General features: G+C 43.5%; 1 protein-coding gene across 1 annotated transcript in view; it reads right to left on the reverse strand.

Moving 5' to 3' along the window:
* Positions 1 to 3,979: 3,979 nt before the first annotated feature.
* The window catches only part of LOC120301603, a 106,029-nt gene continuing 94,037 nt past the window's right edge, over positions 3,980 to 15,971 (reverse strand). Inside the window, 2 exon segments of the mRNA XM_039329050.1 lie at positions 3,980 to 4,880; positions 4,938 to 5,556. Of these exon segments, the coding sequence (XP_039184984.1) occupies positions 4,645 to 4,880; positions 4,938 to 5,556 (855 nt within the window). The 3' untranslated portion in view covers positions 3,980 to 4,644.

The following is a 15,971-nucleotide window of genomic DNA, read 5'->3' on the forward strand; positions in this document are numbered from 1 at the left end:
GGTGACAATGCAAGAAAAAGAAATTTAGTTCTAACTAGCAAACCAAAGAATTGAACTAGAAGGGGAAAGTGGTTAAAAAGCAACTTAAAAGAAATGTTTTCTTCAGCTCTTTTCTTTACCTGTTCAGGTTCCTTTTACAGGTAGTCCTCAACTTACAACCATTTATTTAGGTACCATTCAAAGTTACAGCAGTATTACAAAATGTGACTTATTATGTTTTTCACATTTACGACTCTTGCAGTCTCGGTCACGTGATCAAAATTTGGATGCTTGGCAACTGGCTCATATTTATGACAATTGCAGTGTCCCATGGTCAGGTGAACACCTTTTGTGACCTGATAAGCAAAGGAAAAGCCAAATTTACGTAACTGTGTTACTAACATAACAACTGAAAAGATTCACTTAACAACTGTAGTAAAGGTTGCAAAGTGGGGTAGGATTCACTTCTTGGTTAGCAATGGAAATTTGGGACTCAGTTGTGGTCATAAGTTGAAGACTACCTGTAATTGCTAATTCTGTTGGTCTGCTGTGCAGAAGGAGAGCTAGAATTGCTGCCTGCGCTTAGGAAGAGCCTCTGCAACCAGGCAACACTGCTTTTGCCCCTACTTCCCCAAGCACCACACAGCCTCTGCTTTTCCCCAAAGGGCTGTCCAACCCCAAAAAATGGAGAGATGGCACTGAAGTATTCAGCTTGCTCCCAAGGATCCACACTGGATGTTCCAGCTGTGGCTAATTAAGCCACAGTTGACAAGGTCCAGAGGCAGCTTCATTCACCCTGCTCCTTAGCCTAGACAAGCAAGCACCAAGACACTGGGTGGCTGGGTGTATAGGAGAAAATTGATCAGAAAACAGCAAACAGAAGGGAGCCTCCGTATGGAAATTAGCAACTATTTCAAGCAGTTAAGAGGGATATCAGTCAACTGCCAGCATTGCAAGCTGCTATGAGCAGTATATCCTGATGGATTCTTGCCTGGAGCTGGGCCGCAATCAGAAAAGCAACCACATTGAGACAACTCCTCATCCCAATCAGTGGGAGGATTTTTGCAAAGAGCAAAAAATGGATGCCACTTTCAGCCTTTTTTTTTTGGAGTATTAACACACTGAGCATTAAAGAGCTATTTAGGCAGCAACATCAACTTGCAAGGTTTAGGAAGGGGGTGCTAACTCAGAGCCATTGCGTGTTGCTGGAGAAGGTGTGTGCACTGTGCTCATTTTCATGTCTTAATGGTTTTTAATACAACCAAGGGGAAAGTATTTTATACATCTAGTGAGTAATCATACCATTGATATTTAATTTTATTTAAATCTAATTTAGACTTTTCCCTTTTTTTTCCCTCAAAGAAGGAGGGGGGAAATGTAGGAAACTACAAATCAGCCTGACATTAATATTTGGGAAGATCCTGAGAAAGATAAGCAACAGATTTGCGAACGCCTAGAAGCAAGCAGATATAGCCAGAAGCCAACAAAACCCATATTTTCCTAGACCATGGTCTGCACTGATTACATGAAGGGCTACTGGCAAGAGATGGATTGCACCTCACAAGAACTGGAAAAAATATATTCGGAAAACAACTGACTCATCAAAAAGGCTTTACACTAAAATTGTGGGTGTTTGGAGGGCAATCTTCACAACATTAAGAACCTGATTCCAAGCAAAAACCACTAAATAGCCAATCATATAAGGAGGTAAAGAGTAAAGTGAAAGAAGCAAGCAAGAAAAACAATGAAGTAGAGATTGATGGGAAGGATGGAAATCCCCGTTACAAAGTAGGAGATATAAGAAACATACCCAAGACCTATAAAGGACTCAAATGCCTATACGCTAACACTCAAAATTTATGGAACAAACAGGGTGAACTTGAAGTATTAGTTCATGAAGGTAGATTAGCAATAAAAATTAAATTAAGCAAGAAAATGGTAAGAGAACAACTGTCTGATCTTACCATTCACCAGGACCCAGATTCTAAAGTAGATGGCAGATGTTATCTCAGAACCATTGTACCATGCCTTTCAAAAATCCTGGAGCACAGAAACTACTGGAGGATTGGAAAGGAGCTGATGTGGTTTCCATCTTAAAAAAAGGGGGAAAAACAGACCCAGGAAACTACAGATCAATCAGCCTAATATCAATACCTGGAAAGATACTGGGAAAAAATGATCAAAAAACAGATCTGCAAACATCTAGAAACAAATAAAGTTATAACTAGAAGGAGCCACAGGCTTGTTAAAAACAGATCATGCCAAACCAATCTTATTTCATTCTTTGACAGTGACTAAATTAGTAGACCAGCGAAATGGTCTACATAGTAGACTTAGACTTCAGCAAGGCATTCGAGAAAGTAGACCACAACTTGTGATGAACTTGTGATGAATTTGTAATAGGCTGACAAACCATACTCAATGAGTGGTCCTTAATGGTACTACATTTACATGGACGGAAGTAAGCAGTGGGGTCCCATAAGATTTCGTTTTAGGCCCAGTACTCTTCAATATATTCTAAATACGAGCCAGCAGAGTGCGACAGCAGCCAAAAACACTAATACAATCCTTGATTGTGTAAAGAGAGGCATAGAATCAAAATCACAAGTATTAATACTGCTTTATAAATCCTTAATAATACCACACTTGGAATACTGCATCCAGTTTTGGTCACCACATTACAAGAAAGATGTTGAGATTTTGGAAAAAGTGCACCGATGAACAACTAAGATGGTTAAAGGCCTGGAGACTAAAAATAGGAAGAATGGCTGCAGGAATTGGGTATGGCTAGTATAAAGAAAAGAAGGACTAGGGATGACATAGCAGTATTCCAATATTTGAGAAGCTGCCACAAAGGGGGTCAACTCAGTGGTGGGATTCAGCCGGTTCACACCACTTTGGCAGAACTGGTAGCTAATTTTTTTGTTGTCCAGGCCCAGAATAGACTTCCAGAAGTAGCATCCACAGAGAGAACCGGTTGTTCACATATTTGAATCCCACCACTGGGTCAACTTATTTTCCAAACCACAAGAAGGAAAGACAAGAAACAATAGATGGAAACTAATCAAGTAGAGAAGCAACCTGAAATGAAGGAGAAATTTCCTAGCAGAACAATTCACCCAGGATGTCAAACTGCTGGCCCATGGGCCAGATGCATCATAGTGAAATAGTAACCACCCCATTGCCGGCAATGGCAAAAAAGTCGCGATGTGTCACGACATGTTACGTGACGTTGCTAGTTTGACCCCTCAGAATTAATCAGTGGAATGGCTTGCCTTCAGAAGTTGTAGATGCTTTATCACTGGATATTTTTAAGAAGAGACTGGACAGTCATTTGTCTGAAATGATATAGGGTCTTGTGAGCAGGAGGTTGGACTAAAAGACTCTCGGGTCCCTTCCAATCCTGTTCTTTGCTTTCCCCATCCCGTTCTGTTCATTCCATTCCATTTCTTAGCTCTTGTCACAACATAAAAAGACAAAATAAGGCCCCAAGGCTTGAAGAAAATTTTTTACACATGCATTTGGAGGGTCTTCTCATCATTCTGGCTCCTTTTATGAGGGAGGAATTCTTCATCCTGAAGCTCTTTTCACAGACTCTATGGTGATATGTATATGATGATTCTCACATAATCAGAGACTTTTGACAAAAAAAAAAGTTTCAAAGCTTCTGCTTAATTGATACTGTTTGACTCAGTTCTACACAAATGGATATAAATCAGATTATTTTTTGGTATCTTCACACCCCAGAGACAGTTCCCTTTCTGATTGCTGTCTGCTTATCTGAGGAGATTTAAATAACTTTCTGAGATATTTTTCTTAATTTCATATTATTTTATTTTGTCCCCCACTGATTTCTAAAGATTTTCCTTCTTGATAATTTGCAACGTCAGCATAATGGAGTTGTTTTCATTTTTATTCTCCTGACTATACCCAACTTGAGACAAAGGGAGGGAGGGAGGGAGGGAGGGAAGGAAAATTTATGAGTAATTTAAAGCACAAATCCTCTTAGTTGTCACTTTTAATTCCATATCACAATCAATGGAACAATTGAATCTCTCTGCATACATTGATGGAACTTATGTCCCCTTTCGATTATAAGATTCCTTCAAACCTCAGAATACCTGCTGTGCTATTTCTATTTTTTTTCCAGTGGAAAGAGAATTTAGAGCCATCTGATGAAATGAATATATTAAGACACAAGAAAGAGAAGGGCAAAGTCTAGGCAAAAGAGGGAAAAATTAAATTATGGGAAGTGACTGTGGATCAGTTGAATTTGTACCTCCATCTGTGCTATAGTGGAAGAAAGACCAATCAAGTTTGTAGAGATATATCTTCTCCTGCCTGGGCAGCCTCATTTGTTAAATATCTGCCTATTCACATCCGTCACAGAATCAAGATCAATTAAAAACTGATGAAAATACACTTCAGGGAAAAAACGATTTTCATTATTAAGATACAGTAGCATTGGCCAGCTTCAAATTAGAGAAAAATCTGCTCTTTATAATCAAAAGAGCAAGTGCTCATTGTTTTTTTTCATTGGTAATTCCATCTCTCTGGAGCTGCCAAATATAAGGGTCTGACTCCTTTCCTAATTAATATACACAAATATGAAAGGCATAGATTTGACTAACAAAGTCTAGAATTTGCAGGGATTGTCCACCAAATTTATGGCAAAATTAAGTCATTATTCCTGAAGCTCTTTCCAAGCTCTTCAGATTTATATGGTTTCTCTTCTGCATGAATCCTTTTATGAGACGTAAGGGAACCATTATGACTGAAGCTCTTTCCACATTCCAAACATTTGTATGGCTTTTCCCCCGTGTGGATTCTTTTATGCGAATTAAGATGACTGCTATTAGTAAAACCCTTCCCACACTCCACACATTTATACGGCTTCTCCCCTGTGTGGATCCAGTTATGGGAACTAAGTTGACTGCTATGAGTAAACGTCTTTCCACACTCCCTACATTTATATGGCTTCTCCCCTGTATGGATCCTTTTATGTTTCATAAGGGATGAATTTTCACCAAAGCTCTTTCCACATTCTGTGCATTTATATGGTTTCTCCCCTGTGTGGATCCTTTTATGAACAGTAAGAGGCCCATTTTCGCAAAAACTCTTCCCACACTCTTGGCATTTATATGGCCTCTCCCCTGTGTGGATCCTTTTATGGGAAGTAAGATGACTGCTATTAGTAAATCCCTTCCCACACTGCTCACATTTATATGGCCTCTCTCCTGTGTGGATCCTTTTATGGCAAGTAAGTTGATTGCTGTGAGTAAATGTCTTTCCACAGTCTTTGCATATATACGGCCTCTCCCCTGTGTGGATCCTTTTATGTTTTATAAGTGATGCATTTTCACAGAAACCCTTTCCACAGTCCATGCATTTATATGGCTTCTCCCCTGTGTGGATCCTCTTATGCGAATTAAGATTACCCTTCTGAGTAAATGTCTTTCCACACTGAGTGCACATATATGGCTTCTTCCCTGTGTGGATCCATTTATGGGAAGTAACCTGACTGCTTCTTCTGAAGCTCTTTCCACATTCCAAGCATTTATAAGGCTTCTCTTCTGTCTGGATCATTTTATGAGATGTAAGGGATGCAATTTCAGAAGTAACAGTGAAAGTTGAATTGTAATGTTTCCAACTGTCAGCACATATATAAGCTTTTTGGCTTTGGATTGGATAGTGTTCATTTACATCTAATCTGACTTGGAATAGTTTTACGCTATTTCCAATATATTTTTTCTCTATTTCTCCTTCTTGGGCAAGAAAATCTTGCACTGGGGCATCAGTGGAAGATGAGCTTTCTTGTTTCCAATCATTTGACTGGTTTCTCTCATGATTTTCAAGTTCCATTTTAATAGCAGGTTTCTGTGTTCCATTTCCAGGACTGATTACTTGGAATGGTTCTCTGGAATCTTTATTCTCCTGCCCATTTTCACCTGCAATGGAAAAGAGAAATGAAAGTGATAGCAAGATTAGGGGAAAAGATCAAAGAGTATAAAGCCATATTAATTTCCTTCCCTGTATCAGAGTGCCACTGATTACTTTCCCTCCTCAGAGCAGTAGAAGGGCAAATTTTTTCTCCGTCCCAGGACATGACATCTGCATGGGGATTTTTAATAAGAAATAGCGGATGTTATCTAATTAAAGAATGTCTTCCTAAACACCCATTGGGGAGTAGCTAATGCTTACCCAGAGAGACCACGTTCCTATGATTTTCCAGCATGACCTCCCAATGCAGCTCTTTTTGGTGAGTATCCAGTTGTGACCACTCCTCCTCAGAAAAATACACAGCTACCTCCTCAAAGGACACAGGGCCCTCCTGAACAAGGAAAAACAAAGAACAAAACAGGTCTGGGAGGATTTGGAAGACCTCTTGTTATTATTTAGAAATTCCCAACGCAAAGATAGCAAATATTTTATCAACATTCATTTATTTTTCACATTTTTGAACGGCCCTTTCCCATGATTATGTCACTCAGCAAAACTAACCCATTTCCTTTTGGATTGACTTTTGTGCTTTTTTTCTAAAAAGAAAAGGTGCCGGAACTCACATATGTCATACAACCTGCCTTGCCAACCCTACAAGGTTCCATCCAAAAAAGGTGCCGGAACTCCGTTCTGGGCGTTCTAGGAGAAAAAAAGCCCTGGACTTATCTATGTCTGTGTGTCTGTCTGTCTAATTATCTACTGTATGTATACCCATCCATCCATCCACCCTCAAAGATTCCCAGCATGTGGATAGAGTCAACTTGCAGATGGGTCTTGAAATCCCCAGCTCTTGGTGGCTCTAGTCCTTCCTGTGTTTGCAGAAGGAAATGAGAGGGGGATATTCTTTCTAGCAAACAGCTTTTGGTGTCCTCTGAAGGACCAATCTGGGGGCTTGAATGAATAAGAGAGAAAATTTTGTCAGTTGGACACTTCTCAGCTTTTGGAAAGCTAAATGGTTTGGCCTTCAGATCCAGGCAAAAACCAGAGGGTTAGAAATTACTTTGCAAGTCACCAGGGCCTTGATTATGTGCTATTTCAGGACAATTTTTTACTTAGAGATTTTTCTATCTGGCTACCTTCATTAGATTTTAATGATTTGCCTTATCTTATAATCTCATTGACTTGTATTTCTTATGACTGGTTAAAAACAAGGCTTTTTTAAAATGGTGATGTGCCAGTGTATTTATTTATGACTGAGCAGCCTTGCCCAATTCCAAATGAAAGAATTATGAAATGGCTCTCTTGAAGGGTTTTGTGAAAAATTAATTCTTGAAAATTAGGCAAAATAATTAGCACAAGGAGAGTTAAGTAAATTATGTCTTATAGTCTTATAGTCTGATTTCCTATTAGAAAAGTCACAGCTGAATCTTGTATACTTCTCGCGAACACAATAATAATCCAGTCCAAACAAGAAGAGAGTGCTGTGTACATCAGCTTGATTTCTGAGCAAACGGGAGAATATAAGTCTAATTCATTAATTCCCCAACTTACTTGATTTGGAGGTTCAACCATGGTTTCAGATCCACCAAAAAGAGGAGTAAACTTCATTCGACTCCTCTCTGTAAGGGATACAGAATTTTAGAATAAATAACTAAGGGAACAGAGTAATAAAATACACACAGAAGGTGAAACAGCTGGGATCTCTCTGGAGAAGGGAAGACTTTCAATTACCTCCTGAGGTGTTCTGACTTGGATCATCCTGAGGAATCCTCCTGAAAAACAGCTCCTGAGGAGGATTTGATGGATTCTTCCTTCCCCCAGGGTCTCTGATCTCCACAGCAACGGACTTGAAATACGAGGAAGTAGAAAAGAAGAATTAACGGACATCACCCAACATGAACTGATTTCTCCTTGTCTGAACACAACTTCAGAGTTCCAGTATACATCAGTGAAGCTGAGTAAAAATGCATGATCTATTTTCTAGAATGGATAATGGGATAATGTCCTATAAGAACTAATGAAACATCCCCACATATTTTTAAAGCCAGAGTGGTCTGGGAGGGAGGGGTGAAGAATTCAAACACATTCCTCATTCCTGTCAAAACCTTCTGAGCTCCAGAGAGAAGACCTACCTGCAACTTGACTTGCTGCTTCTGCTCCTCTGCCTGGCTCAGGAGGAAGCCTTCCACCAGGGCTACCGCCTGGGAGCTGGTCTCTGCTCCACACTCCCGCACCCAGCTCTCCATCTGCAGGGGCAAAAGGGCCAGGAATTGCTCCAGAACAACCAGATCCAACATCTGGGCTTTGGTATGCTTTTCTGGTCTCAGCCATCGCCTACAAAAGTGGTGGAGTCGGCTACAAAGTCCACGGGGGCCCTCAGCCTGATTATAGAGGATGGTCCTGAAGTTCAAGGGCTGAACTTCTGAATGGATGAGGGTTTCCTCCTTCAAGGTCTTCTGCCCCGTTCTTGTCCAGTTCTGCCGACAGCTCCCGGGCTGAACCGCAGAAGGGTCTTTTCCCTCCCGGGCTAAAGGTTGTGTCTCCATTCTTTTCCTGTCTCGTAAAGCGACTCCAAATAAACCAAGGAATACTTGTGGATCTCCAAACACCTTTTCATTCACAGGACCATTTCTGTTGCTGCAGGGTTACTGATGACCACAGCCAGGTTACTCTGCTCTCTTCGCCCAAGATATTTTGGCTGTAAAGAGATACGAATGCCTTCCAGTTTGTGCATCTGAGATTGGGGGTGGCGGTGGGGGTGGAAATGCCAAGAATTAGAAATTGGATTATTTAGCCCTGGAACAATTATAACACAACTTGAGCCTAAAGGGATCAGACCGACTTCCTCTCGGAGCCTCCTCCAGTCCCTGGTGCGAATCCTGCTCCGCCCAACTTCTTTTCTCTCCTGGAGAGGATCTGCAAGACCAACCCTTAATCACGGGGTGGGAAGGGCGGCTGCTCTGGAGCTCTACTTCCCCCTTGCATGGAGAGGGCGGCTGGGGAACATGGGACCCAGGATCGGACCCGGAGGACGGCCGGGCAGGGGTTCCCCCCTTCTCCCTTTGCACGGGAATAGCCCCCCCCCACCTAAGACACGCGTGGATCTCTCTCCCGTAACCTCTTCACCTCCCACGGAGCTCCAGGGGTTAAGCAAAGCGAGTGCAGCATGCTAGAGGGGCAAGCTTTGTGATGTCATTTCCCTCGCAGCCTCCTCTGGAAAGCAGCCAACTCCAGAGGTTAAAGGAGAGCGAACGCTACGTCCTAGAGCGGCAACCGTTTGTTATGTCACGCCTTCTTTAGAAAGCCAGCCGTGACCTTCGCCCCCCAGTGGCCCGATGGGGAAGCGCCTAATGTTACCTTCTTTTGGCAGAAGAGGCGCCCCCTGGTGGATTTTGCATAAATTTACAGGATTCCCCGCAATGCTGGGAAAGAGCACCTGAGGGGAAGGACAGGGATGATGGGTATTGGAGTAGGAGCAAAGACTCCTCTCAATGTCTCCCTACACAAGAAAGGCTTCGGCGCCTCCAAAGGTGGCACCTTCTTCATCTTCTTTTCCTTCCTGTCCAGGAACCATCTGTGGAGATGGAGAAAAATCTCTCTGGAGGATTTGAACTCGCTTCCCTCAGAAATGGCCACCCTGAAGGCTCCACAGAGATTGAAGGCCTCAATATGGGCCAAATCCTGTCAGAAACAGTCGGGCAGTTAGAAGACGAGGACCAGGACCCTCTCTGAGAAACAAAAGTTGTGAACTCCAGCTTGAAGTGGAGCAAGATGGGACATGGGGAGGGAAGACACAATCAGGAAAATAGAGTTTTACTTGGTTTTTTTCTTTCGTTTAATACATATAAGCACTCTTCTTAAATTCTTCACTCTGCCCTCACAGCAGAGTGGGGAGCAGAAAGGGCAGGACCCCCCCCCCTTCAACCTCTTATAATGAATGTCCCAGGCGATACATGTCTTATGCCTGTGGAAAGATGCTGAGGAAAAAGAAAACCATCCCCCCCATCCAGTCAGAGCTGAGAAGCTTCTTGGATGAGAAGTGAAACGTCTTTAAAGAAAAAACAAGAAAGCCCATTTGCTTCGTGAAAAAGCACCTTTGGGAGAAAAGAAAGCCAGTTCCAAAATGGAGAAAAGGTTGAAACCTATGGATGTTCCAGAAATGTTTCAATGGTGAAAAAAGTAAGGTTCTACATTTAGGCAAGAAAAACCAAATGTACAGGTATAGTATAGGGCAGGGGTCGGCAACCTTAAACAAAGAGCCACTTGGATCCGTTTCCTAGAGGGATAGAATCAAGATTATGTGAAGTATTGATACCACTTTACAATGCCTTGGTAAGGCCACACTTGGAATACTGCATCCAGTTTTGGTCACCACGATGTAAAAAAGATGTTGAGACTCTAAAGAGTACAGAGAACAGCAACAAAGATGATTAGGGGACTGGAGGCTAAAACATATAAGGAACGGTTGCTGCAATTGGTTATGTCTAGTTTAATGAAGAGAAGGATGAGGGGGGACATGATAGCCGTCTTCCAATATCTCAGGGGCTGCCACAAACCCTGAGGGAAGAAGAGGGAGTCAAGCTATTCTCCAAAGCGCCTGAAGGCAGGACAAGAAGCAACGGATGGAAAGTAATCAAGGAGAGAAGCAACTTAGAACTAAGGAGAAACTTCCTGACAGTTAGAACAATTAACCAGTGCAACAACCTGTCTCTAAGAAGTGGTGAATGCTCCAACACTGGAAGTTTTTAAGAAGAGACTGGACAGCCATTTGTCCGAAATGGTATAGGGTTTCCTGGCTGAGCAGAGGGTTGGACTAGATGACTTCCAAGGTCCCTCCCAACTTTATTATTATTATTAACTCAGAGGAGCCTCTGAAACCCTGAAATATGCTCCCCACCCAAGGCCTCCAAACACTTCCATGTGGAATTTTTAATGCAACAAAGAAGAAAGGAATGTTATGCATGTTTGGTTAGCAACCTGCACCAATGATATTTGATTTTGTTTTAAGTCACCTTTATACTTTTTCCTAGCCCCTGGCACACCATAGAAAGACAAATATATGGCCCTAATGCTTTAAACACATCTTTTGCTCATGCATTGTCAGCTTCTGTTCATTTTGGCCTTTGCATGAAAGACAAATTCTTCACCCGAAAGCTCTTTGCATACACTCTACACCAGGGGTGTCAAACTCAATTTCATTGAAGGCCGCATCAGCATTACGGTTGCCCTGGGGGGTGGGGTGGCCAGGGTGGGTATGGCCTACTGGGTGGGTGTGGATGGAGTGGGTGTGGCCTACTGGGTGGGTGTGGATGGAGTGGGTGTGGCCTACTGGGTGGGCGTGGCCAGCTCTACATCATTTGCGTCAATGGTGCCTGTGGGGGCCTGGGCAGGAGAGGGATAGATCTGAGGGTCTCTGGCAGAAGGAGGTGGGACCAGGACAAATGCCAAGGCATGGTCCACTGGAGGAGCCTCACTATTCCTCTCAGGCCATGTGGGAGAGGCTGGATGGTGGTGGGGGCGCCCGGAGCCCTGGGCAGCAGAGGTCAAATGCCCAGCCTGAGCACCCACGGCACCAAGCCCAGCCCCACTTCCTCAAGGGGGTGCCCAGCTGCACTTACCTCCTCCTCAAGGCTACTGCTGCTGTGTTTGCTCTCCTTAGCCAGGTTGTTCATGATGGGTACGAGGGCAAAGTCAGAGAGAGGCCCATTCCCTCTCCATGGGAGGAGACCCGGCTTTGTATCCAAAGCTTCCTTGGCAATAGGATGGGAGACCCCCAGGATAGGCCAGGAGGAGGGGGCAAGGGGAGGGTGAAAGGGCAGCAGGGCAGGACTAAGGCAGGACTTCCCTCAGACCCTCGTTCTCCTTTCCTTCTTTTCTTTCTTCCTTCTTAAGTACAGAGTGGTAGGAAAATATTTGAGATGAGGGAGGGAGAAAAACAGGCAAGAAACACAGCTGGGGAGGTGTCACCCTTCATGAGGAATGAAGAAATGCACATGGCCAGCACATGGCCCTCACCTACTTCACATATCTGGCTTGGTGGGCTCTGGGGGGAGGGATGCCATGAGCAGCACGAGAGTCAACGTTACCTGCGCAATGCTGCCCAGCCCCCAGCCTGCCCTGTCTTGAGTGCCAAGAGGTTGAGCCAGGCGGTGCGAAGCTCATCAGCTTTGCACCTTGCTGCCTGCTGAAACTGGGCAGGCTGAGGGCTAGGCAGCATTACACTTCTCATCAGATTCGCGCCACCCAGCTCAGCCTCTTGGCGCTCTGAGGAGAGCGCCCCGCTGCCTGCCGAAACCCCTCCCCCAGAGCCCATCAAGCCGGATAGGTGAAGTAGGCCAGGGCCATTTGCTGGCCACTTCCAGGCGATGGTGCATTTCTTCATTCCTCACAAAGGGGGACACCTCCCCAGCATGCACCCAGGGGGCGGGGCCGACGCGGCAGGGGCTGGTTCCTCGCTGGTTCCAGACGGCCTTGTGGAGCTAAGGCTGAATGCGTTTCAGCATAGATGGCCACCGCAAAATTGTACATTGGCTCCCGGCCTGGGCCTGGGCCAGGGCCAAGGCAGCGGGGGCCGTTCCCTCACTGTTTCCAGGATGGCTTCGCGGGCCACATGAAACCACTTCGCGGGCCGCATCTGGCCCCCGGGCCTTGTGTTTGACATGTCTGCTCTACACTGACATTTGTCATTATTCTATCATGAGAGGTCTTTGACTGAAAAAGGTTCCCTGCTTCTGAGTTCATACTGTTTGATTCCGATCTTAATTTGACACAATGGATGCAAGTTGGATTGAGGGGTCCTTGTTGCTCTCCAAGCTTGGTTCTTTTCTTGCTGACGTTTTGTTCCCAAACTAGGTAACATCATCTATCCACTGATGATGTTACCTAATTTGGGTAATGAAATGTCTGCAACAAAACTTGGGACGAAGGAAGGAAGGAAGGAAGGAAGGAAGGAAGGAAGGAAGGAAGGAAGGAAGGAAGGAAGGAAGGAAGGAAGGGGGTCAGAACCATCATTTAGCGCCATCGTAATTTCAAATGGTTACATTGTAAATCAAGGACTACCTGTGTTGGCCAGAAGGCTGGCTACCTATGGGAACTTAATATGCATTCATACATTCTCTTACCAAAACTACTTGCTCTAACCGCTCCATGTGTGGACACAGCTCAGAACAGACGCAAAGGTGTGCATATTTCCACAATACTAGGAATTATTTTTAAGCTGCCTTTGTGTAAATGTGTTCAAACAGCACTTTTTTCACAAGACTGTGTAAAAACAGCTACAATAGCACTGATAAATTATAACCGCAAAACGAATAAACACTGTAGCCAGGCAACTGTGAAGGCAAACAAAATTCTGGGATGCATCACTAGAGGTATCGCCATCAAGAAAAAGGAGATCCTAACCCGCTTCATAGAGCTTTAGTGAGACCCCATTTGGAATACTGTGTCCAGTTCTGGAGACCTCACTTAAAAGAAGATATTGAAAAGATTGTGTGACGATGCACTGATGATGTTGCCTAGTTTGGGTAATGAAATGTCTGCAAGAAAACAAGCAATCTCAGAGAGCGCCAAGGACCCCTCAAGATTGTGTGAGTCCAGAGATGGGCAATATGAGGGAAGGCAAAGAAAGATCGCCACAGAGTTAGGAATAAGACATTACATTTTCTAATTCAGGGCTTTTCAACCAGTGGTACGGGTACCACCTGTGGTACATTGGCACCTGGCGGGTGGTACGCGACCATCCTAGAAAAGTGGTAGTGGGGGAGGGGAATGAGCTGAACCGGTGGCAGAACCGCACCTAAGCTAGAGATGGCTGGAGCTGCAGGGCTGTCAGGGCTCAGTGGAAGCACCATGATCAGCGCTTGGCTCCAGCTGGAGCTCAGCGCTGATCCTGGCGTTTCCGCTGAGCCCCAAAGAAGCGCCAATCAGCTGGAATGTTGCAGCATCTCCAGGCTCTTGTGATTTACATTCAGATGCTTGGCAACTGATTCATATTTATGATGGTCACAGTGTCCCAGGATCATGTGAAGTGACCAAAACCTGCTGCAACCACCCAGCAGACTGGGGGAATAAAAACCAAATATCCCCCCCACCTCAACCCCACTGCCAATCCTCAACAGAAATGCTCACAACAGTGAAAACCTCCGACAGGAGGAAGAGCGCCACCGGGTGGGCAGACAGTTGTCTTGCTCGGCTGTGGCTTAGGGGGCACTTTTTTTTAGTGCCATTGTAACTTTGAAGAGTCACTAAGTTGTAAGTCGAGGACTACCTGTACTTCATCACTTTTTTCCTTTTTTTTTTTTTGATCATCAAGTTTTTGACACCTTGCTAGGCGACTGGTGGTACTCGGATTTTGCCATATCCTAAAAGTAGTACAATGGGTGAAAAGGTTGAAAAGCCCTGTTCTAATTTACATTGCTATAACCCCTTATGTTTTTTTTTTTCAGTTATTACTTGCATTACATAATGTGAAGCAGGATGAAAAGGCAGATTAGGGGACTGGAGGCTAAAACAAATAAGGAATGGTGGCTGGAATTGGGTATGTCTGGTTTAATGAAGAGAAGGATGAGGGGGGACATGATAGCAGTGTTTCAATATCTCAGGGGCTGCCACAAAGAAGAGGGAGTCAAGCTATTCTCCAAGGTGCCTGAGGGCAGGTCAAGAAGCAACGGATGGAAACTAATCAAGGGGAGTAGCAACCTAGAACTAAGGAGAAATTTCCTGAACAGGTACAACAGTTAATGGGTGGAATGACTTACCACCAGAAGTTTTGAGTACTCCATCACTGGAGGTTTTTAAGAGATGGGACAATCATTTGTCTGAAATAGTATAGGGTTTCCTGCCTGAGCAGGGGGTTGGACTAGAAGACCTCCAAGGTCCCTTCCAACTCTGTTATTCTGTTGTATTCCGGTGTTTTTAACTGCTGCATCACACAGCTGGCTGGTGTCTTAACTTGTGGTCCCTAAGACAACCAGATCCCTTTCACCTGCACTCACTACCGCCAAGCCACATCCTCTATTTGTGCCTCTCACAGAACAGCCTAAGCATCGAACAACTCAGGAGCAAAAAGGATTAAAAGAGAACACCTGGCTTTCGGATTCAAACATTGGTTTAAAAAAAAAAATTGGACTTCAGTTTTGCAAATATAACCTCACTTAGCCTAAGGAAATGCAAGGGTGGAAATTCAGTTTATGCAACCTGAGCAACATTCTTGCATAATTAGGGGATGACAAAAGCAACAAATCCCACGTGCAAATCACATGAAACCCTCGAGAATCTGAAAAGAGGAATCTGAAATGCTGTGCCCCATGAATTCAAGTAAGGGACCTACTACAGCAAGCTGCAATAGAATAGAATAGAATAGAATAGAATAGAATAGAATAGAATAGAATAGAATAGAATAGAATAGAATAGAATAGAATAGAATAGAATAGAATATACAATATAAGAATAGAATAGAATATACAATATAAGAATAGAATAGAATTACAATGGAATGGAATGGAATATACAATATAAGAATAGAATAGAATAGAATAGAATAGAATAGAATATACAATATAAGAATAGAATAGAATTACAATGGAATGGAATATACAATATAAGAATAGAATAGAATAGAATAGAATAGAATAGAATAGAATAGAATAGAATATACAAGAATAGAATATACAAGAATAGAGTAGAATTACAATGGAATGGAATGGAATAGAATGTACAATATAAGAACAGAAAAGAACAGAATAGAATATGCAATAGAAGAATAGAAGGGAAGAGAAAGAATAGAGTAGAATAGAATAGAATAGAAAGAATATCATATCATATCATATCATAGAATATAGAACAACAGAGTTGGAAGGGACTTTGGAGATCATCTAGTCCAACCCGCTGCTCAGGCTGCTTCTGGAGGCAGGTTGTTCCACAGGTTAATTGTTCTAACTGCCAGGAAGTTTCTCCTTGGTTCTAAGTTGCTTCTCTCCTTGATTAGTTTCCATCCATTGCTTCTTGTCCTGCCTTCAGGTGCTTTGGAGAATAGCTTGACTCCCTCTTCTTTG

Source organism: Crotalus tigris, unplaced genomic scaffold (genome assembly GCF_016545835.1).
Source record: "Crotalus tigris isolate CLP2741 ecotype Arizona unplaced genomic scaffold, ASM1654583v1 scf7180000024386.1433019, whole genome shotgun sequence".
Lineage (NCBI taxonomy): Eukaryota > Metazoa > Chordata > Lepidosauria > Squamata > Viperidae > Crotalus > Crotalus tigris.